The following is a 25,448-nucleotide window of genomic DNA, read 5'->3' as shown; positions in this document are numbered from 1 at the left end:
GCTTGTTGACTATCAATGATACTTATAGAAATATAATTCACATACCACTAAATACACCTTTGAGAGTGTATATTTCAGTAGTTTTTAGTGTATTCACAAGGTTATCTTCCCTTCATTTTGTCTCCTTTTTTTTTTATTTCCTAGGGAAAGAAGAGAGTCCTAATTTCTTACTCATTGATTCACATATATTTATTGAGCACATAAAAATCAAATAAAAATCTCTGCCCTCAGGAACTTGCATTCCAGCAGAAAACACAAACAATAATGAATAAAATAAGCAAGTGATAGAGTATGTCAGAAGTGACAAGTGACATGAAAAAAAAAATAGTAGGAAAAGGATAGGGTGTACCACTTGGTGGTGAGTAGGAGAGGGATTACAATTTTAAATTGGGTGATTAGGGAGTCTTAAGAGAAGACACATCAAGCAAAGACTTGGAAGAACGAGGGAGTAAAGCATGTTTTTATCTGAGGGAAGGGCACTTAGGGAGAATATAAACAGTAAGTGTAGAGACCCTGAGGTAAGAAGGTCTAAAGACAGCCAGGAGGCCAGTGTGCCTGGAGCTTAGTGAGGGGACGAATAGTGGGAAATAAGATCACAGGGGCCAGTGGTGGCCAATCCATGGAGGGCAGTGGTCCCCAACCTTTTTGGCACCAAAGACTGGAGCTCCTATGAGAATCTAATGCCTGATAATCTGAGGTGCAGCTGAGGTGGTGATGCTAGCGCTGGGGAGCGGCTACAAATACAGCCGAAGCTTTGCTCACTCGCCCACCTCTCACCTCCTGCTGTGTGGCCCGGTTCCTAAAAGGCCACGGACTGGTACAGGTCCGCAGCCCAGGGGTTGGTGACCCCTGACACAGGGTCTTGAGCCACTACTAAAGACTTTGGCTTTCATTCTGAGTACAGCGGGGAACCACTGTAGAAATTTGACCAGAAGAATGCCATGATTTACTTCGAACAGTATCCTGCTGGCTGCTATTTGGACTGCAGAGTGCAGGGGAAGAAAGAGACAGCCTAGTTAGGATGCTAATCGCAACAATATAGGAGAGAGTAGGTGTGGCCTGCACTAGGCGGCAATGGTAAAGATGATGAGAAATGGTCAGATTCTGGATACGTTAAGAACGCAGAGACAACAGGCTAGGCTGATATTAGCTGTGTGGTATGAGAGAGAGGGAAGTCAAGGATGACTCTCAAGTGAAAGCTGCAATGCTGAATGGTAACAGCCAACTGGTGGGGCTGGTTAAATGGGGCCAGAAGGGCAGCTTGACATACTACATTTATCCCATAGGAAAGTTAAGTTTTTAGTACTAAAAAATGTAAGTTGTTCTGAACATCTCAAATTAGTAAAAGACAAAAAAATTGTACTCGTTATCACACTATTCTCAAAATATGACCCAGCAATTTAAGCGTCAAATTGCCAAATAGATTATATGTATTTTATTTCTATTTTGAGGCTAAAGACCATTATTTGCTGATTACTTAACCTGTGGTCAACTACCTTAATTGGGAAATTTAACACATTGCAATTGTTGCTGGAAATTAGCAAAGTGATCAGTTCTGTTTGAGGTTACTCTAGCTGCCTAATTTAATTGTTCGTAATAAAATCTTCCATAGATTAAACAGTTTTATTTAAGTTAATTGCATCAGGTACTTCTATTGATACCTCTACTATCATCTAATAGTTTTGTTGTTGTTGTTGCTAAGAAACGCTGCATAGCACTGTATCTAAATACTGGATACAAGCTTGCACTTTGATGGCTTTAAAATCAGCCATGAGAGGAGGATTTACACCACAAAAATTGACAAACACTACTAGTCAGGGCTTCCTCCCGCCTCCCATAGTTGGTTTACCAGCATGTTGCTGAGCACAACAGAGTGTAGGGCTGTGAATACCAGCTTTAGGTCACACAGCAGTGGCACTGTGGGCAGGAGATGTAACGGAAGCCATCTGCCCCAGAGGGGAGGAGTGCTTTATCATTGATGTTGTTTCGAATTGCTAGCTTTAAGGATCATACAAAAAGCAAACTGACTTTACGTCTAACTTCTCTACAATGTTTTACCTTATTGCTTGAGACCAGAACACATCCTTCCCACCTACTCTCACCTTTTCTAATCCTACTCACTGCCTAGTCATCACAGGTATGACATTTTACTTTCCTAAGCCTTAGTTTTCTCATCTGTTCAATGAGGATCGTAAAATCCACCACTCTGGCTTACTGTGAGGATTCAAGACAATATAGTCACAGCATATGTTCCATTAATGGTGGTATGACTAAATCTTGGCAGGCTTATCCATGCCATTCTCCCACTTGGGCCATTTCCATCCCATTTCCGCATATTCTAATTCAGTTCATCTTTCAAAATTGACCCAATTGCTACCGCCTCTATGAGACTTTCTCTTATTTCCATGGCTGACAATCTCTCCTTCCCCTAAAATTCCCTGGCCTCTTGGGGAATGTCTGGCACTACCCCAGACCTTCCGAATTTGAATCTGCATTTTTAACAAGATCCTCAGGTGATTTGTATGTACATTAAGATTTTGGAAGCCTTGCTCTGCTGTTTCTCAAACTGGGGAGATTTTAAAAAGCTTAATGCCTAGACCTCACACCCAAGAGATTCTGATTCTGGGCATTGAGGTCTTTTAAAACTCCCAGATGATACTGACATACAGCGAAGTTTGAGAATCTCTGCTCTCTAAGCTCCCCCTATACTCTTTAGGGGGCCTGTACATTCTTTAATGTAACGGCAATTTGCGTCCACATATGTTTTCCCACTTCTATTAAATTATGTCTTTTAAGAGCAAGAACTGTTTTTTAATTTCATTTTTATCACCTCCTACCTAATACCTAGCCCTATAATAGGAGTTTAATAAATATTTATTGTATTAATGATAAATGAATTTTTTTTTTGGTAATCTTAAAACGTTCTCTCAATACCATAAGTATGGCTTGTGTCCTAATTCGAAGACTGGTTGAACATTTTCTCGAAATTATCAAGTTATTTCCTCTTTAGTCCTGAGTAAAGACAAAATCTTTGAAGAACAGGAGGCTGGTGGCTAGAATGGGTTTTGTAACTGAGAATACACTCTCTGGGCGTCAGTATGCTGGCCACTGCCACCTCTATGAGCTAGTACAGGAAGTCCCAGCTTAAATCCTAAGACCCCAGAGGGCAATGCAACATGAAGCAGCACCGCCCCACACTCAGAGCATCCAATTCAGAACTCTTGGCTGAAATATGATGATGTTATTGTTTCTTCCTCTCTAGGGTGCCATTTTGATATTTATGGGGATCGTTGTCCTCACTATGAAGGCATCTGTTATTGAAATGTTCCTTGGTAAGTACTTTTATATGTGTATCTGGATACACTGTTAACATTCTCCTAAGGTCTGAAGAATTCTGCCAAGAAAAGATTTAAACAGCGCATATAAACAGCACAGTGTATCTTTTGATGATAAACATTTTGGAGACGTTTAAGAGAGAATGCTAAGTGTAAATTAAATTCAGGATGTATGTGTATATATATTTTTATATTCAGCAAGTATATCCATTACATCAATGTGTATCTATATATTACATATTACATACAGTTACACACACACATCTATGTGTGTATTCTTCAGCAACTAACAAATATTTCAGATACAGCATATTTACAGATTGTGAATTTAGGGGGTCTTCTTGTTTCTTCAGCTCTCAAAAAAATTTATCATTATCATAGCCTTACTTAGACCATTGGCAACTCAGACCTTTAGAGATGAAATCATTTAAATTCATCCATTATCACCAGAGAATTGCCTTCAAGAAGCAGCAGGTCAACCAGAAGAGGGAAAAGTGCTGATGGGTTTAGCACTAAGCCTGGGGAAAATCTTATGTTAATCTTGACCCATTGTGCTGTGGCCTGGTCAGCTCAAGTGACCCTGACCTTGTGAAACTGTTGCCAGGGAAGATTCACAGACAATCCATACTACTGTGCTAGGGATACCAGAATAAAATACCACAAACTGGGTGGCTAAGATCAACAGAATTTCATTCTCTCACAATTCTACAGGCCAGAAGTGCAAAAGCAAGGTGTCAGCAGGTTTGATGTTTCTCAGAGGGCTGTGAGGGTAAAATCTATTCCATGCCTCTGTCCTCTGTCCTAGCTTCTGGTGTTTGTTGACAATCTTTGACATCACCCCAATCTCTGCCTTCATCTTCACATGGCTTCTGCGTGTATGTGTGTGTGTAGGGTGGGGTGCAAGTGTGTGTGTGCCCAAATTCCTCCTTTTTATAATGACACCAGTCATACTGGATTAGGGGCCCAATCTACTCCACAATGACTGTGTCCTAACTTAACTGATTACATCTGCAATGACCCCATTTCCAGGCAAAGTCACATTCTGAGGTATTGGGGGTTAGGCCTTCAACATATGGATCAGGGGGGCACAATTCAACCCATAATATAGTCAGAATGTTCAGGGTCTGTGCAGAGGGAGTCTACATGGCAGAGTTGGGGACCGGAAGAGAAAGAAGCGACAGAGCTGGGAAGGCAAAGAGGCCCTAACATAGGATAGGATATGGGGGTTAGGAAGAGGAAGGATGTAGCTACTATAAAACAAACAAAACCAACCCCGAGGCTGTTTCACACTCTGCCAAGTCCCCAGCATTACAGAAGCAAGAAGGGAGGCTTGACCGTCTTTTCTTGTCTGCCCTCTCTCTCTCAGCCTGCCTTTCTGCAAAACACTTTTCCCCTCAGGGGTGCTCATTCAGAAAGCAAGAAATCAAAGTAGGGAAAGGAAACTCCTATCACAAATTCCCCTCTCGATGCCCTCACTTGTCTGCCTCCCTGGCGTCTCTCTCATCTATCTGCTTGTCTCCATCCCAGGGCCATTCCCCATCACTCTTCCTCGGCACTATGATATCCTCTTTCCCCGAATCCGTACCCCTCTAACTCACTCTCTACCGCACCCTGATTAACCTCCCTAACGCACACTTCTGATCATCACTCTTTTGATTTAAACTCCTCAGTGTTTTCCCATTGTCCTTATAATGGAACCACATCCCTTCCTGATATGGCCCTTACTATCTTCTCCTGCTCTCCTTTCTACCTTAGCGCCCACCCTGACTTCTAGGGACCTGGGAAGTACTAACCTGCACATTCCCCTGAGGGTCATATCATTTATCACCTCCAAGCCTTTGACCATGCTGTTCCCTTTCCAGAAATGCTTTTCCTCCCATTCCCAAACCCCCACAAACCTACTGGTCCTCAGGAAATTTCCCTCTTCCCCCCATTTGATTAGGCCATCTTCCTGTGTGCTTCCTCAGGGGCCTGTATTGAATCCCATAGTGGCTGCATGGCATTCACCTCATCATTAGCCTGGCTCCCCCTAAAAAGCTGTGTGTTGCTCATTGTTGCATTTCCAGTGCTCAGCATATTTCATAGGCACTCAAGAAATGCTGCTAAATAAATTATTCTCCTGAGGGATGCTCGATTTTTAAGGTAATAGAGTTCAATTCTACAACTGTTATGTTTGGGGCAGCAAATTATGATTAGAGACTGAGTTTGCCTTTTCCAGCAATTTATTTAACACAGGTTCATTGTGCAAACTTCATAAGCCAATAGCATAGAAAATAATGTCTCTTAATAAGCCAATAAAGAAATAACACTCCAAAGTAATGATAGATTAATTACATTATTGTCCCAGGCAAGGAGAGATGAAAGTAATAAAGCCCAAATTTAGATGAGCTGTACTTTCTTATATGAGTAGGCACTAAGGAGAGATGGCTTAGCTGACCGCCAGCAGACTTACAGCTGCCAGTGCAAAAACAAAAGTCACTTGTTGCTGGGGCACGTCTCTAGGAAATGACGGTGCTGGTGTTGGCAGGCAGGATTATCTCCGCAGGGCCACTGAGTGACTTTTGCCACTGACTGTGGAAGAGTACCTCTCCAATTCAGGAGCTAATGCCCCAAGGGTCTTCAAACAGCTGTTTAGGTCAGCAAAGTGTTTCACCAAACTGAAAACTCTGGGATAGTCCTCACAAACTCTCAGTATTTGTAGTTTAAATGTCACCTTACCATAGTTGCTTCTCCACGTGTTCTTATCAATAATCCTCTAGGAGCCTATCAGCAGCTGGGCTGTTGACTGCTTGTCGATGACAAGGAATGAGATGGTGACATCCTAACACAATTTACTTCATTCTTATATTAAAACAACTTCTAAAAACAACCAGTTTTGTGTGTGTGTGTATTTGCCATAAACACATGGATTAAAACAACTTAAGTTACAAACATGTGAATTTGAAATCATATCAAGCCACTGCATAACACCCAATTCCAGTGTGTAGGTTTTTCCTCCTACAAGCAATTCCTCCAACACCAGCTCAGTGTCCTAAACTTCAACTCAGTCCTGACACTATCTACCTGAAAGTAAAATCAGATTCTAGGTTAAGGGCTCAGTCCTCGTAGTCAGATGCCATCCATAAGTCCAGGATGTTACCTGTGCTTCTGACTGACTGGCATAAATCAGAGGTTCTCATGTTCCTCTTGTTGGGTTCAATTAATTTGCTAGAGTGGCTCACAAAAATCAGGAAACCTGTTTACTCACTAGATAACTGATATATTATAAAGAATATTAAAGGAGACAAATCAACAGCCAGATGAAGAGATACATAGAACAAGGTTCTAAACAAAAGGGCTGTTCTCTTGGAGTTGAGGGCTAGCCCATTGGCACAGAATCATCCTGGCTCCCTAACTTGGAAGTTCTCCAAATCCTATCTTTTTTTTTTTTTTTTTTATGGAGGCTTCATTACGTAGGCATGATTGATTAATTCATTGGCCATTGGTGATTGATCCAACCTCCAGCCCCACTCCCCTCTTGGGAAATCAAGGGATGAGAATGAACATTCCAACTCCCAATTCATGGTTGGTTCCCCTGGCAACCAGCTCTTTCATCTTTAGGGGATTCTTGAAAGTCATCTCATTAACATAAATTTAGATGTGGTTGAAAGGGGCTTGTTACCAATTACTCGATACCCGTTTCACTTTTATGGCTCTGAAATGATTTCAGGAACTGAAGACAAAACACACACACACACACACACACACACACACACACACACACAAATATAAGAAAGGATTCTCCCAATAGTCTTATCACTCAGGAAATTGCAAGGGTTTCAGAAGCTGCAAGCCAGAATTATGGCCAGAACTGCAGCCAGAGGATGAAAATATATATATTTATTATAAATCACAACATCACATAGCTATCCAGTGATGCCCCAAAAGCTCTCTTAGCTAATGTCAATTAATTGTTTAATTAATATATATCAGATCTAGCACGGTTGCTCAGATATATTTAAATTTATGACATAGCAGAGTTTTATGCTGCCCACTATCATTGGAGCACCACGTCTAATCAATGACTGCACTCATGGGGAGCAAGTGGAATGATGAGGCAAAGGCTATGGTCAGCAAACTTGCATTCTACGTCTAACTTCTGTCCCCAAAGAACTGTAGCTTTAGCCAAGGTGTAAACCTTGACCTTGGTTTCTTTTTTTATAAAATAAAGGGATGACTTCCAACACTCCAACCAGCTTTAAGATTGTAATTTGAAGCATAATTTTATGATTTATGTGATTATAGACAATGTTGTCCTGTCTTTGCTATGAAGCTCAGATTTATTTGATGTTAGACATTTCATTGAGTATGTAAAACCAAATTAAAGCATGGGGGAAATTTAAACTGCTTTCAAATGATCTGCTTCATAAATGTTTTCAGGAAGGCATTGTGGACTCTGTTAAAGAAAATCAGAGTTGGACAGTGGTTAAAGTAGTAAAAACAGATTTTAATCATAAACTCTTGCAATTAGGGAAAAGAGACCTCAGTACAGAACTGGGCTTGGTTCCAAATACAACAAGGAAAGTGGGGATTTATAGCCAAGGAGGAGGTCACAGGGATCAGTGGATGGAAATTACTAAGAGGAGACATCAAGGGTAGGGGGATTCTTGGTGAAGCAACTTAACAGTATCCTTGCTAAAGGCAGACCAGAGTGATCAGACATCAAGGGCACAGGATACGCTCTAAACAGGATTCTTGCTGAAATTGGGCAAGGCAGGTCCAACAAGGATGGACGCTGAAGCCCAAGGGCAAAGACTAGTTGAGAAGAGGGCTTAGAGGAACCCGACTAAAGTTTAGTCGAGGAGAGAATCCTTGTCAACACCACCGGAGTTAGTATCTTGAGGGGCTCTAAAAGGATCTAACAAGAAATTTATGGGCTAGAACGAGGCATTTCTAGAAAGGTTCCAGAGACACATAATAAGTATTCAGTAAGTACTCACTGATTTGATCATTGATTAGAAGTTTTGGCACTTCAAATCTTTTCTTGAAAGTAAATGGTTTGATTATAACTCATTACTGACAGGAAAACTGGAACACAAGTTCATATTAACCATACCAATGATTTTAGAAAGCACTCTTCGTTATTGTAAGTATATATGATTTCAACATGACCAAATTAAACAACAATTATGTTGACTTTTTCTAATTGTTAAAGAAACATTCTATATAAAGTATAGAATATATATGAGAAATATATTTTTAAGTGAGAAAAATAGACATATATAACATATTACAATTATTCTGCCCACAATCATTGGATTATTAATATTTGGTATATTCGTTCCAGTAATTTCTCTCTACATATAACTTTGTCAGAATCATTCTTAGGATTAGAGCTGAGCATATCTCATTTCATCAAATATCCTTCTACATATCATTTGTAATAAATGCTTAGGATTCCCCTACTTTTGGAACATTTCCAATATTTTATGATTTCCAGATTGCCGTTAGAAATAATGCTGTAATGAACATTTTTTACATAAATCTAGTCTACATCTCTGATTATAACTTGGGACATATTCCTAGGGGTATCCATTCTAAGACAAAAAATATAAATTTTTTAAGGTCATTGAAATACATTCCCAAAGTTTTCCAGAATGACTCTACCTGCTTAGACTCTATAAAGTGACTGGAGCGCCCTGACCCCAAAGCTGTGTCAGGATTAAGTCTAGTCTTGTATTCAATATTTACTAATATGATATAGGAAAACATCTAGCTATTTTGCCTTAGCTTACACTTTTTATCATTAATGAAACTGAACATTGTTTCAAGCTAATTTATTTATATGTTCTCCATCTATAAATTACCTGAGTGATTATTTATTTAAATTGAATTGGAAAACAATTACACCTCAGGTCTCTTCACTGTACTGATGACCACACTAGAGAGGAAGAGAGAGAGAAGTGGGGAAAGTTTTTTATTGGAAAAAGTAATTTCAATGTTTTGAAATTTCAAGCACTACTAGTAAAAGGTGAAAACTCTTCATGTTATTCAAAACTGGAATACTAAATCCTTAACAATTGAGAAGTACTGCAGCATAGCTGGTAAATCATGATTGCCTTGGAACTTTGGTGTCTAGATATAATTTCCTCAAGGCTTCTAGACATGAATGGCCTTGGGAGCCAGATAACTAGCTACTCCTAAAGAAGCGAATGGCTTTCACACCTATGTTTCACTTTGTACTTTGAAGCGAGCATCAGCCATCTCAATGCTCTGACTGGCTTTCTAAGAAAAGGCACACACAAGACTGAATTTTCTCTCACCCAAGTTCAAATGCAGTTCACCATTTCTAACGTAGCAAGAGAGGTCTTGAAAGTCTAGCAATGACGACTTGCTCCAGGGCACAAGTGCATTGCAGCCTTACTGACCAGTCCCTTGAGGAGTGATCTCTGCGAAACTTTAATTAACAAGCATCTGAGCTGAGGGGAGGGCCCCTGTGTACCATTGAAAATAATGACTTTATTAACCACTGCTGTAAAAGTGAATCCAGCTATGGTTTTCAGCCAGAGGGTCTTGAGTGAGCAAATGTGAGTGATGGGGTGGTCTTACTGAAATATTTATGGTCCTAATGATACTGAGACTTATAAACCACTTGCCACAGACACACAGGTCCAGGACAGGATTTGGTTTTCCACAAAAATGGATACCCAAACTTATTACTATTTCACTTATACCGTCTACTTAACTCGCATAATTTTTTTCTATATATTTAGTACTTGTTTTTAAAAATATTCTAGGATTCTAGGTGTTTGTTTTTGTGTATAAAATGAAAATATGGTCTGGGCACAGAATTAAATGACACAGAGACTCTTATAAAAATTAGACCTCCAGGACACTCACACCCACCCAAACCCCAGAAGTAAATAACACCTAAAAAATGTCCACCTTCATTCTGCTTGGCTAGACTTTTGGTTTTCACTCAGTTCTCTTTCATGTTTCTGTTAATACAGGACATGGTATGTCAACTGTCCAAGGTCTCCGCTAATGCCAGTAGTCAAAATTGGGGATAATTCAGTAGCTGCACCATTGGCACAAATTAGCTAGAAAACCAGAAGATACAAAGTTTTCATAACAAACAAACACTGGTGACACTGCCAAATTTTATTTTAAAGAAAGTTTCCAATTCGAGAATTCCTAAGTTGATTCCTGCCTAAATCGAGCATCTGTGTTCTGTTAACACACACACACACACACGTACGCACACAAACTAGGAAGTAAAATACCTATTTTGATTATTCTGTTGCCTCATGTTCACCTCCAGACCCAACTCCATCCAGAAAGTGGGTTTCTCAGAAAAATGGCTGAAGTGGAGTGAGTTAAAGCAGTACCAGCTTCTGGTGGGTAAGGTGGAAGAATGCCCGGAGAGTAAAGAAGACAAATAGAGAATTGACTAGCCTTTAGAAAACAAAACAAAACAACAACAGCAACAACAAACCACATTGCTTTTCTGTCTACTGGTAGAATTAGTATAGGTACAGAGAAGTGAGGTTTTTCAGACATTGCTAATGAAAAAAATTGCTATTAGAAATTTTCAGAATATATATCAAAATTTTAAGTGGGCATAGCTTTCAGACAAGAAAACCTATTTGGAGATTTATTCTAAGGAAATGATAATGGATCAGTGCGAAGATAGCTCTGTTTATGTTAAATTGGAGATTGACTAAATTATACAATACATGCATATAGTAAAATGCTTTGTAGGCAATTAAAATTATCGTGAGAGTAACATTTAATAACAAAACAAGTTTGCAGAAATAAGTAGAAATAAGTATAAAGTATTGTAAACAGTATGAGCATGATCGAATGTTTGTTTGAAAGTACCCATATGAATAAATTTATACATAGAAAAAAGACTAAAAATAGTTTTGTGTTCATCCATATATTTTATCCTTCTTTTTGTGTTTTTTTATATTTTTACTACAAAGAATGTGTATTGTTTTGGTAATAAAATCAGTGAATGTTATTTTTTAAAAACACAAGGCCCAAACTGGTAACGCGACTTTAAAATTAAAAAGGATAAAGAGGGCCCCCTTCTTCCCCTATAGTCACGCTTCCTGAAGGAGAGCAGTTTCCAAATGCTGCTTGAGGTTCTGCTCCTGTTTCTGAGAAGGAAGCTCAGCTATCTGCAGTTGACCTCTGTGGGACACATAATCAGGTGCTGCTAGCTGGGCCACCAGGGCATGCAGGTCACACCACAGACCTGATGACCAGTCTCCCTCTACCTCGCAGTCCCTGTGCTCCTCGTCTCCTTCTCCCAGACGGCCCTCCTCTGGGGCTTTTTACACATCCCCTCCATGCAGCCCTCCCTCTGTCGCACGTGCACGCACACGCACACAGACGCACATGCAGTTCTCTGGCCACGTGGAAACTCAGTGTGGCACAGGGGAAAGAACACAGAAGGGTCTGGGTGCTCATCCTGTCTCTGTCATTCATTCCTGGGACCAAGCTAATCACATTCCCTCCTTTGGAAAATGGAGGTAGTAGGATTGGTGTGTGGAAATTTAAAGACAGCAAAACAAAGGACAGTTATCCAAAAGGTATTTCTGAAAGACTCTTTCAAGAGAGGCTAAATATACAGACGATACAACTTATTTCCTAATCTTAATATATGGGGAAATTAGTTTCACCAAAGAGAATACTCTAATGTGTGATTGAGGCAAATACAATGGTCAGAGAAAGCGTTTAGTGAAATAATATTAATTAGGCTTTTCTTGTTTGTGTATCTTCTTCTGTAGTTTTGCTGGTGACTGGAATACATTCAAATAAAGAAATGACAAAGATTAAAAGGCCTAAATTCAGTAAGTAAAATTATAATTCCTCACTGATACATGGCTTATGTCTCCCATGTGGTGGGTTGTTAAACTTGTTTTTGATAATTTGGAAGGTTGTTTTTGGTTTTGTCCTTTTTCTTATATCAATTACTTTACACTCAGACTAATTAGTAGTGATTCTTATTTATCACCTATCTCACTCCAAAAAGCATTTGAGATAGGAGTCCTGATTTTAGGGTGAAAGATATATGGTTTCACTACACTAGAAAAATTAGAAATACGCATACAAAGATGAGGCAACACTATGTCTCTACGGCTAATCTGAAATAGATATTTTACTGCCATTGAAAGGATGTCTCAATTCCCCATACCAGAAAATTAAGTCCGTCTAATACAAAGGTCCACCTTCCAGTATGCCCTGGAATCAGAAGGTAAATCTCACAGGAAAGCTCATGAGGTGTCACGCCCAATCAGTGGAAACAAGGAAAAATAAATTTCATTTTGGGGTGTTATATCAGTTAAGATTAGATAACAGAAAACACAAAATAACAGTTGCTTAAATAAGACAGAAGTTTCTCTCTCTCTCCTGTAAGCATAGTCTGGGCTTTTATAAAAGCTTCACAGTCCTCAAGGACCCAGACTCCTCTGTCTTGTCCTTCCACTTTTCTCAATGTGGTCCCAACTCTTTGTCTAAAATGGCTGCCTCAGCTCCATACCTCATGTTCACAGTTCAATCAGTGGGAAGGGATGAAGGGCATATACCCATTCTCTTTAAAGTCCAGAAAGTCAAATATACCTCTTCTACCATTGACCATCATTAAGGGAGGATAGGAAATATCTTGATTTCAAGCATCCACAAGCCTAGCTAAAAGTAAGGGGTTCTATTACTAGAAAAGAAGGGAGAATAGATATTGGGAAGTAACTAGCAGGACAGGACATAGATGGGAAATCTCATACTCAAATGTTGTGAGAACATTGAGGTATCTGGATCTAAATTTGTAGACTTGATGGAAGCTAGAGTTATGGTATGTTTAGAAAGGACCGTAAAAGAAAGTCTTCAGATATAGTCAGTGTTCTGTGCTCTCCACAACGGAAACTTCTTCATAGGCATTACATTTAGGTGCCTTGAAATCAGCAAAATGAACAATGTGAGATAAAGAGATTTGCTTCACACAGCATTCTCTTTTTCTTTTGCTCCTTTAAACCCTCCATGTGAGATTTCCATTGAAATGAGACCAAAAGGGCAGCCATCCACAGCCTTCCAGCCTGAAATACTAAAAAGGAATCAGCTATTTATTTATTCCTGTCAAGACCAAGAGCCAAGAAAATCGGCCCAGGGACAGATGTGTGTTCAAAACAATGATTGGGTTAATATGAAGACAAATGCAAGCCCAAGTGTGAATTCCTTTGGGCTGTTTCTAGTATCTTCATTAACTCATATACAGAAACCATGAAAGGCTCCATGATTACCATGACAACAGTTTTCAGTGACTATGAAAGTCTGTGCTAAATGACCCAAGAGCAAACCTCTTTGAGAGATCTCAAATAGATTGAATTTCTGATATGCTAAATTCTAACCTTATTCTTAAAATCTCCCTAGTGATACAGCACATTTGAATTCATAAGCGCATAAGGCCTTTCCTCTAATTAGAAACTCTGGCACAATCATTAAATAAGAGGGGGAAAGAGACAATGAAAGTAATAGGATATTCCCAAACCATGGCAATATCAGATTCTTTACCTCAGGAGTATTTCCAAATTATAGTCTATAGCTTGAGGCCAAAGTAGTTTTCATTTTTTCTACTCAACACTGTCAATCTGCCACTGGGGTAGGCGACTAATGGCAAGGGAGGCACATCATTTATTCACCTGACAAGCATTTATTAGGTGCCAGCCAAGTACCAAGTACTGTGTTTGACACCCAGCTGCATCAGCAATGAAGACTCAATCTATATCCTCACAGAGCTCAAAATCGAGGAAGGAAGAAAGACAAGTCGCCAGGCAACTATGATGTCTTATGTTGGTGCTAGGACTCAGGAGCTTAAGGTACACTGAGAATATGGAGAAGCAGCTGTGTAGCTGTGAGGGCTTCCTGGAGGAAGTAACATACCTATACTGATATCCGAAGGCCAAATAGGGACCTGCCAGGCAAAGATGAGGAGGAAGGAGTGTTACAAGCAGTGAAAAAACAGCATGCCCAAGTCTTAAAGAGTAGGAAGTGCTAAAAATAGCTAAATATGACTGAAATATAAAGCAGGAAGTGAACGTATTGAGTTGAGATGGAGGGATAAATAGGCACTGGATCCTGAAGAGCTTTGTTACTGTGGCCAGGAATCTGGACTTCAGCATGAAGGCAACAGGGAATATCTCAGTGCAGGTAAGTTTGGTTGCAGTTAGCAGAAATCCAAGGCCAATTTGCTTAAGCAAAGAAAGGAGATTTGGGCAGGACATGGGGTAGCTTGCAGAACCCAAGGCAGGAACAGCAGCCTCTGTTTCTCTCTGTATGGCTGCCCCATCCTCCCCGTCCCGCCCAGATCAGGTCTCTCAGATCTGATCTCAGATTCCTGCGGGAGGTAATCTAATTGCATCAGCCTAGGTTGGCACAGTGTTTCTCACAGTGGATAGAGTTGTGTTAGGGAAATAAAATAATCCCGTCAACAAAAAAAAACCTTTTGAAACCAAAATATGAAAAAAGAAGAAAGAAGACACAATGTATCAGTGAGTAAGCATTACAGATTTACCTGCATGAACGGTTTGGATGAGAGTGTCTACCAAGTATTGCAAACAGATTTATGCAGTAAAGTAGAAGATAGAATCTCTGTGTGATTCTGATGCCCAATAAAATTTGAGAAGTGGTGGACTAGAGAGGGAACCGAGATCAGAGCGGCTTGAAGATAGGAATGTGAACTCACCACATTCAGTGTCCTCTGACCACTCTTCTAACCAGCCCTCAATATTCATCAGTGTTTGTTCAAGAATAAAAGTCCTCACCATTCAGAATAACAAGGAGGCAGTTTGAGAGTATTGGTCAACAGATGATTCATTGACCCCTACTACACATGTGCCACTGCTCTTGACTCTTGAGGATCTCGTGCCCAAGATGTGGTGCCAACAAGTTGGCAGAGCCAGATCTGAAACTCAGGTCCATGTGAGATTCAACCACCAACAATTTCCCAATACTCCCTCCCAAGTGAGCCAGAACTAAGGAATGAAGTCCCTATTGCCTCGAGGCAGATGAAGGTGTTGAAAGATCAAGGGCTAACCAAGCAGGAAATAAAGTAAAAGAGATGCAAGGAAAATGGGAAAAAGAAGAACCGGGATGAGTATCTTCCCTTGGCTTGTCCTGAGACCATGTGCCATACCAGTGCCATCTATTCTGTCTACGCAGAGCATCACTGTTATTTTGGGTCATTGTCTCTTTCTCTCCTCCCTACTTCCTCTTCTCTTTTATTTCTTTTCTTTGTCATCGTCTCTTCCCTCTTTCCACTTCTTTGGTCTGCTCATGGCCCCCAGTGATCCTCACGGGCATTGTTTATCTCCACTGGGAGCCCTTTGGTCCTGGAAGGTAGTATGTGTTGAAAATAACCCCGCATGGGGTTTTACAAAGAGGAAAGCAAAGATGAAAATAAATGGAATGCATTCTTACAGCTCTACTCCTCCCACTCATGTATGACTGTTCATTACTGGCTAATATTTTGCTTTCACCTACACAGTTATATTGAGTACAGTTTTACTCTGCCACACTTGACTTATCACATCACCTTATTTTCTAAATCAAATCTAGTCTGACTGCAAACTGCCAATTGCCAGGGACTAAGAAAGTCAAATTCCACCATGACAGGAACTTCCTTCTTCCCTGGATGCCTTGTGAGGTCTAGAGCATTCAGGGAGGTCCCCTGCACTGCTCAGTGTCTAAGCCTGTGTTATCTCTGGATGTCAGGCAAGTCCATTGTTTCCTAAAGGATGAGATCTCGGCAGACTTTGGGAAGCCCCATGCCTAAAGTTTCCACCCCAAAGGGTACCACACCAGGCACTGCCTTTGAAAGCTCAGCCTCTAACCCAGGCAGGCTCTTCAAGAAATTTCTTCTGAAAAGAATATTGTATAGTCCTGAAGAGTTCTAGTAAAAAACAACTATCAATATCTTGGTAAACTATTAATTTGTCTAGTGCCCATGTGATCTGACCCCTGCTTACCTCCCAGAACTTATCATAGATCTCTCCCCGTCTCTCTCACTTACTGTGCTTCAGGCACACTGGCCTCCTTCATGTTCTTCAAACCACCAACCTCATTCTCACATCTGAGTTTTTTGCCCTGGCTCTTCCTTCAGCTTGGAAGGTCCTTCTTCCAGGCCTTTACTGGCTGTCCTCTTTTCCTCATCCAAGTAACAGTGTTAAGAGATTAAGTACAGAGGAGTTTAGGGGGCAAATCCTTAGGGCCTTATAAACCATCTTAAGGAGCTTGGACATTATCCTAAGGGCAATTGAAAGCCAATGAGGGGTTTTAAACAGGAGAATCATGAAATACGATTACATTTTTTAAAGCATCACACTGGCTATTCAATGTAGAAAGGGCTGGGGCAAAGAATGTACAACGTGAGAGGAAGAAGACAAGATAGGAAGCTATCGTGTTAACTGTCCAGACATGTCAGTGACATGGACCAAGGTGGAAGTAGAGAGAAATAGCAGATTTGGAAATAAAACTAACAGAACTTGCTAATGGATTGGTTTCACTCATTCAATCATTCAGCAGACATTCTGTCGCGTAAACCAAACCGACAAAAATCCCTACCCTCATGGAGTATATATTCTAGTAGATGAGCGAAGATGTAAATGAAACATCGAAAAAGTATCAGAATTTAAACAGATAAGGAAAAAGCACTCTAGGTATGAGAAATGATACAAGCCAAGTCTGCAAAATAAGATTTATTTGAAAAGTACGAGGGATAATAGTGGCAAACCCAGACGTTCCATAGAGGGGACTCTGGAAAAGCCTTAAGGATTTTGGAATTTTTCGTGAAAGCAGCAAAAAAGCTACTGATAATTTTTGACCAAAGATTCTATTTTAGTCGAATCGAAAGTGATCAAAGACTGCTTAAGAAAAATGGAATAGCATGCTCTGCGAAAAGTCCCTACAAAGGAAGGATTAACATGATCTGATCACTGGGTATCGAGATCAAAGAGAAGGAAGCATTCATCTTCTAATTTTATTTAATGGTCATTTTTGCTTTGTTAAGCTAACTTTTTTGCATAATTCTCTTAAAATAGGATTTTACTCTAGTTGAATATCACAGTCCAACAAAATCAGTTAATATCAAAACTGTTTATGCATAAGTGCTTGTATGTCATAATAATTCTTCCTCATTAACATCCAGGAGGCAAATGTACATACAGTGGCCTTTTCGAATTGATTAGGAAATTTATTTTCCAGAAGCAATGTGGCTTGCCTGGGATCATTGAAATGATGAATGGCAAAATAAGAGCTAGAGTATACAGTTTCATTTGGCTTGCTACATCATTGGCTGATTGTATGTGACACTGCCCAATAATCACTCTGTTATAAGACCAGGCAGAAAACCCAACCCAGAACAAACATTTGCAGTTCTGCTTCTATGATTCCAATATTGCATGAAAATGGTGGCTGAGATAGTACCAGTTTTGCCCAGGAACTCTCTGAGATAAATACGGCAGACACAGTGCCTCGGTGAGCAGCATCTATAGGTTATCCTACAGTTCTAAGCATCTGGGTTGCAAGTGGTTCTTTTCTTTTCCCTGTGGCTGGTGCCAAGAGCCTCTGAGAAGAAATCCTTGGTGGATTCTGAGAGACATCAACATGAGCTCTATCATAAAAGTGACAGTGACCATGGGAAGGCAAGGTAACCTCAAGGGATCATGTGAGGGAGAAGCAGAGCAGATGGCCAAGGAACAGGTCTCTGTGCAAAGGTTCTATCACAGTAGTTCTAGCTTTTCCAGGATTTCTGTGACTTTAGCCCAGGGTTCCCTCACTGCCACCAGCACTGTCCACTCAGGAATGAATGGGAAAGTCTCTCTTGCTTTTTCTAAATGTTCCTGGTGGTAAACCATTTTATGGCTTCTGAAAAGTTCCCACCTGAAGTTAATAGTGGGGACACAGCACCCCACCCAGTGCCCAACTCTCTGTTTGGCATTTGCCAAATATCTTCCTACTCCCTTCAGACCTAAAAATGATACTTCATGAACTGCTTTAATTTTATCCTCTTAAAGAAGTCTTATTTCTGCACTTTTGAGATAAAACCCAGAGAAGGAGGAAGGGAGATATGAAAATGAGCCGAAGCACCAAAAGAGAAAGAGAAAAGGAAAGCCTAAGCTGTAAGATGGAGTAGCTCAAAGCTATTCAGAGGAAATGCAAACATAAATCATTTAATTTGGGCCTTAAGTAGATTGACGTAAGATTCTTGGAAGGTTACAAGACAACAGAGTATTTCACAAATAACTGTAAATAAATAAACTGGCTTCCGTATACTCAAAGAAGAGCTGTCAAAAAGATGCCAATGGCTGCTTCTTCCTGGCTGGATTTAGACATTATATTTCCAGTGTTTGGGGCAATTTCTCTGACAATTTTAATTAGCTCATTCTCTCCAGTTTGATATTCTGTACAAATTTAACAAATATTTGACCTTTAACCTCACTTTGCCATCACACTGTTTTTCCAAAGTACATAAGCGTATGCACTTGGTTTCATTTCGCCCTCCTCCTATCCCCCATGGGACAAGTTGATCCACCAATTTTGCTAATTCAGAAGGTGCAGATAAAACAGATCTTATTTTAGTTACTTCTCAGGCCTATGTAAAAGCAAGACAAAACAAACAAAAACACAAATGCTCCTTAGAGGAAAGGGTGGGGAAAGTGATTAGCAGGAAGAAAATATTCCCATGTGACATTTCTCTCCTTGTCTTTTTAAATCAACTATTTTCATGGAAAATCCTACTGCATGTGCTGTGTGCACCCTGCAGGCTTTCAATAGGTTTAATTACTGTATAATGCTCATGCAGTCAGCTTCTAGATATGGCCACTTACTCAACTCCAAAAGATTCAGGCTGTCCTGACAGGAGATCCACACTCTTAGGGAGCCAAAGTTACATCCAAATGGAGCCCTGGTTCACAGAGCTTGTTCCTTCCTATTTCAAATAACTAAGAACCAAGAAGGAATGCTTTCTTTTCTTTTCTTTTCTTTTTTTTTTTTTCCATCTAAGGGAGGAGATACACTTGGGAGTGGGGAAGCAATCTGCAGAAAGGAGAACTACACACATTCAGTTACACCCAGAGACCTAACAATTAACTAATTTAAGGAGAGACTGGCATCTTCAGCCTCCAAACTGCCTTTAAAAAAAAAATAAAAAACTAAGAAACTCTAAGACTCAAAATAGCAAATGCAGCTTTGAGCATCAGGGTTTAAAAGAATGAAAGACAAAAAGAAAATAACTTTGGAGAGGAGGCAACCTGTGGTAGGGAGAATGAAACCACAAAACTGTTTTAAGCACAGTGCTCCACTTCTTAATGTAGACCACAAATTGTTTTAGCCTGTGATCACACTCAGCCTCTGGGCTCCCAGGAAGACTTCCATGCTGGCTCAGCCCAGAGCGGCATAGATTATCTGGGAGGGGTATTTTAGAAAAGAGCAGGACCTCTAACTTCAGTTTTCTCCAGTCTGAATGAAATGCAACTCTGCTCCACTGAGGTATATAAGGGTTAAAATAAAAAGTGTGCGTTTTGGATACAGCTGGAAGCCATTAGCAACTCTGAGACCATCTCAGTAACCCAGTTAGAGGGTGGGTGGCCTGGCAGAGATCCTGAATCCATGTAATCACAGACCCTTAGCACTGGGCGGGGCTTTACTTCTACCTCCCACCCAATGTGGAAATCCCCTCTTCAACTCTTCGGGTCTCTTGCTTGCATACTTCCAGCCCATTCACTGCTCATGAGGCAATCCATTCCTTCCAATGGGCAACTTCAATTACTAGGAATTGCTTGGCCAAATTGCCTCCCTATTCTCTAGTTCTAACACTGCCCTCTGGTGTTATAGCACACAACAGTCCTACTTATGAAGGCAACTGTTTTTTGCCTCCAAATTCTCTCCTTCTTATGGCCAAAGAACCCATTTCTGCCAGCCATCCCTCACATCTGGGGGTTTCCAGACCCCTTCTGAGCCTGCTTCCTCTATGAACTGTCCTCATGCTTCAGAGTCCCTCTGAAGAATGAGGTCCAGAATGGAGTACATTTCCAGTTCAAAGGACACCCACATAGTATTATCTGGGAGACCTTTTCCTTCAGGAGTTTTTGAGGGAAATTTTTTTCAGGGAAGAGGCAGCCGCATTTCCTTGCAGGTACTGCCACTAGAGCATCTACCCACCTCATTCCTGGGCTAGCTTTCAGCTCCAGACGACTCCAGACATCTGCTATCCTGGACAGTACTAGCCTTGCAATTTCAGTCACAAAGCCAAAATGGAGGAAGGAATAAGAATGAACGAGCTTTCCCTGGGTATTCAGCAGGGGAGTTCCCAACCTTCCACCAAGTATTGAGGCAGATGAGAAAAGATCACTCCCACTTGAGTCTGGATCTAGGAGCCAACCTCTAGGACCAAGACCACTGTTCAAAAATCTTCCATTGCATCCCACATCCCCACAGAACACAGGTACTCAAGCTTCCTCCATCTAATCCTGCCCCGCCAATCCCCTTCCTCCCACCAGGCTCCAGTGCAGGACCTCTGGGGCAGCAGGCCAACCTCATCCTGGCCAGTCCTGACCCCAACATCTATGCTCCCTTGTTTGCCTATCCACCTGTAAGGTTGTCTGAGAGTTCTCTCTTTTCCTGGACCAGCTCCAGAGCATCTGAAACACCAGGGCTCTCTGGCCATTGACTCAAGATGATATTTCTGGCCACTGGAGGTGGGTCTTCTCCCACAGCTCTCATCTTCAATTATTTCATTGTTCATATAAACACAGGAATGAGCCCTTTGTTTTTGCTCTCGGCAGTTAACTTCAATGGTTGGTCATTGTTGTTCTTTTGGACCGAGGAATATCCTAATTACATCTTTGCTTTCATTATGTGGAGGAGATTTAGTGGCATCTGAGGCTCTGGCTTTTAGAGATTAAATAAATAAACAGTTATAATCTAACAGAGTCATCCCATATATAAGCTTAAACCACAAGGTATAATTTTAAGCTCATTTTGCATTCCCAGATGTGCCTCAGATCAACTGTGATGTCAAAGCTGGAAAGATAATCAATCCTGAATTCGTTGTGAAATGTCCGGCAGGGTGCCAAGACCCCAAATACCACGTTTATGGCACAGATGTCTATGCATCCTACTCCAGCGTGTGTGCCGCTGCTGTTCACAGGTGGGTAGCTCTGAGCTACTTAAGAACTAGCAATCAGGATGGGGGTGGGGAGCCCCAGTGCAGGGCTGCCTGATTTAAAAAAAATGTACAAATTCGACTATATTTCTTCTGGCACCCCTGGCCCATGGAATTGCACAGAAGTGGTGCACGGTCCTGGGTCTCCTTTCGCAGCACTCTGTGGAAAAGAGGACTGAGTTCTCTTGGCACCTTAACAAAGATGGGAGGAGAATTCTACTCTTGCATGTTTATGGCAAGGAAACCAAAGTCCTTGAGGACGTAAAGAATTTTTTTTGTTGTTCCTGTATGTGCTGAGTAAGGAAATAATAGGGACCTGACTAAGACAGGCCCAGAAGATTGGAGAAGAAATGTCACAGCTATGGTGATCACCTGAGACAAATGGAACAGGAAGAGTGAGCAGGAGGGTGAAAGGTGGTACTGCTTGGTCAGCTGTTGGTTTGGGATCCAGGAAAGAGAACAGGAGGCATGACATGCTTTAGACTAAGTCACTATCTAAACGAGAAGAGGCAAAAGTGACCTTCAGAGAATTCTCATGCCTCTTTTTCTTAGGCTTGGAGTCAAACATAGGAAATGCGTGTTTACTTAATAAGCCTTGTTTGATAACAAGGCTAACATGTATGCTTCAAGTGTGTTACCTATGTTATCTTATCTAACCCTCACAATTGCCCTCTGTGTACCTACTACTGTTATTCACATCTTGAAGATGAAGAGGTTGAATAGCTTTTCTAAAGCCACACTATTAAAACTTAGTGTCAGAGTAGGAACTCAAACCCAAGTCCAGCACTCGTGCTCCTAACCAACACCCAGCACTGCTTTGAGACATGGCTCCTGAGTCATTGCTCAGCTACTGGATGCTGGATGGAGTCTCTGAAATATTCAGGCTTCTGGTATCTTTTTCCTTTACATCAGTCAGTTGATTATTCAGTTATATCTTTGCCAGAGAGAGGGGAGAAGGTATAAAATTCATTCCCTTTCAAGGTGTCTAGCCAATATCTTCTCTGAAATTTGGAGAGGCAGTGAGAAAAAAAAATCTATGTATAAAATAAGACTTAAGAATTACTAGTAGATTTTCTTGGCCATACTCTTCTTTTCCCTATCACTGCAGCAGGATAATGACCTAAATGGTTTTTCAACAGGAACAGAGCTACGAAGGCTCTATTAAAGATAAGTAATGGAATATTAAAGAAAAACATTAAATGTCGTTTCTTAACTCTACTATGGAATCAAAATATTTTGCTTTTGCTCTGAAATCAATTTCATGCAGAAAAGAAAGGGGTATACAAATCTACACACATATGCATGTGCATGCCTCCCACACATACTTGTACACATGTGCATGCTCACAGACATCCTTGCACACATATGTGCTTGCCCTGACAGCTCCATCACATCAGCACTCCCCAGTCTGTGTCTGTGCAGACACTGACATCTGCTACAGAGGCCGAGTCTGTCTTAAAGTTGCCTGTTTTTTTCCAACTGTGATTAGAGATGGTTGGCACTTGCTTCCTTTGGCACTTGCTGGCACTCTCTTGCCTGTCTATGTTTCCTGTGCAGGACAGAGGCACATGAGTTAATTTGACCTCACCAAAGATGTCATCATAATGACAGTAATCTCTACACTATAATTCTCTCCTTCTAGCATCATCTCAAGATGATGTAAGACTCGTTAGCATTCCCATTTATTAGAAAAGAAGCTGAGGCATAGGGAAGTTAATTAAATTGCTAGTTAGTTGTACTTTCAGGATCAGAACTCGTGTCCACTGACTTCCAGCCCAGAGCCTAGATAACACATTTACATAAGAATAGGCGGTCCCAGCACTGTACAAAGTGAGGACGTGTCGGGGACCTGGACTTTGGAGCACTAAATGCTGGCAAAGGCTTTATGATAGATGGACACATCTCTGCGGAGAAAATAAGGGCATTGACAAGGATCGGGACTCAGCAATTCCAACAGCTGGGTTGGAGTCTAGTAACTTGCTGGGAGGAATACAGATGAGGGTTACAGAGTCAGAGGAGGAGAGCTTGAATGTTTCAAAAAACGAAATTTGCTACTTGAACAGTGTAGTGCCATTGTAGCTTCCTGCACTGGTGTCTGAGAGAACAGGAAAGAAATATCACTCTCCATGGGGAGGATGACTAGAGGTCTTCAGCGAAAACAGAGAGGAATTTTGAATACTGTCTGTTGCATTTTTCACAACAGAGTCTGTTTTCAGAAGGCAGAATTTAAGAAAGAGAACATAAATAGAAAATGTGCGTGGAACCTCCTGTCATTGTCCTAACAGAGCCCCCCACAGTCAGAACTGGGAAGCTAGAGAGAGCATGCTATGATTTAGACAATCAGATTTAATATTCAGCTTAAAGGATTGAATACTCATACAATACACCATAATCAGATGTCTTATGAGTGATTCCCTTGAGCCTTTCAAACCAAAGGGATAACGAACATATGAGACATCATGTTTTGGCTCAGTCTCGTCCTGAACTAACCTCTGTATTTAAAGTGGGACCAAGTGCTGGGGGGAGTGGGAAGGGCTCTGAGATGGGCCAGTAAAGAGGCCATCTCCATGCAGAGCAGTCTTCCGCTGACTTCTGACCAGATGCCCTCCTGGAAATGGCAGCAATTCAAAAGGGCTGCAAGTCTCTTACCTCTGAGCCAAGAAGCTCACTCTCAGTTTATCCCAGTCCTCTGGAAACAGGGTCAGAAGGAGGTAAACCCCAAGGCCATGTTCAGCCTCATGCAGGACATCTGAGAAACACTAAGAAGTAGAATTGGATTTGCTCTTTCGGAGAATATATGTGAAGTACCACCAATTGAGGAAGGGTGCAAATGAGGTCATATTTATAGAAGTTCTCCAAATTACTATGGCTCTTCCCCCATATGGTTCATAAGTGGAACCACATCCTCTTTCGGGCTCTCTCTCTCCTCCAGTTATCACCTATGATGGTGGAGTGTCTGGTGCATTTTCCTCCTTGGACTGCTGACCTCTCCACAGTCTGTCCTTCTCTAGGAGATGTCTGGGAACACCCACATCCTCTAGTTAAGTCCACAAGATGAAGCGTCACTCTCTTCTGCGAGCAGAACATCTCATGGGAACACAATAGGTCTTAATCTGCCCCTTTCCCAAAGTTTGGGTTTTCAGTCTTACAAAACCCTCACCAAGGATATCAGCAGCCCAGTGCAGCATGATAATCCCCTGGGCCCTCCCCATTCCCTTCAAACAGCCCGAGGGAAGCTCAGCACAGCCTCCCCTGACCCTCCCCTCATTCTGAGTAGCAGCTACAGCGCTTCTCTTAAACAAGAGCAAGTGTGTGCTCGCACACACACGTTTCCTCAATATGACGGACTATAAATCCGAGGGCAGAATAATTTCTCTAGGGGAAAACAAAAGGGAGAGAGTTATGTTTATTTTCCCCATTAATTATAAGGGACCACGGGATAATTACTTTTCAATAATTAGAACTCTCACCCTACACCAGCGGAATACTGGTAAATGTTTAACAACTGGCTCTTCAAAAAAGTTGCTGACTTACCAATTTTTGTGGTACAAATACTCCCACCATAGCTAATTTCAAGATGTCAATGTGAAATGAACCCTCTTGCACAGTCTTAAAAGCTTAACAATTGGCTTTCGAAAGCCAGTATGAGCAGAGCCCGCACACCACCGATGGGCCTTCTGATAAGGATCCATAAAACATTTTCCTTTCCATAAGAAAATTTCCAATCTAGTTGAGAGATAAAATTTACTCAAGAAATTTTTAGGAAATAGCACAAGACCAAATAAAATCAGAGTCTCAGTCGTGAGACAGGATTTTAAGGTGTTGCTAGGAAGGGGCCTGGCAAAGTTGTGTCTGAATCTCCATGGAGAAGGTGTTAGGGACCACGTGACACAGCCTAGTCAGGCAGAAGTAGA

At 41.1% G+C, this 25,448-nt stretch overlaps 1 protein-coding gene across 1 annotated transcript in view; it reads left to right on the top strand.

Moving 5' to 3' along the window:
- The window catches only part of VIT (vitrin), an 89,844-nt gene that overhangs the window by 16,501 nt on the left and 47,895 nt on the right, over window positions 1–25,448 (top strand). Inside the window, exons 3-5 of the mRNA XM_039887418.1 lie at window positions 3,263–3,332; window positions 12,110–12,172; window positions 21,363–21,519. Of these exons, the coding sequence (XP_039743352.1) occupies window positions 3,281–3,332; window positions 12,110–12,172; window positions 21,363–21,519 (272 nt within the window). The 5' untranslated portion in view covers window positions 3,263–3,280. The remainder of the gene's footprint in view (window positions 1–3,262; window positions 3,333–12,109; window positions 12,173–21,362; window positions 21,520–25,448) is intronic.

Source organism: Pteropus medius, unplaced genomic scaffold (genome assembly GCF_902729225.1).
Source record: "Pteropus medius unplaced genomic scaffold, Ma_sr-lr_union100, whole genome shotgun sequence".
NCBI lineage: Eukaryota > Metazoa > Chordata > Mammalia > Chiroptera > Pteropodidae > Pteropus > Pteropus medius.
The sequence above is the reverse complement of the archived record's forward strand: the minus strand, read 5'-3'. Positions and strand labels throughout refer to the sequence as shown.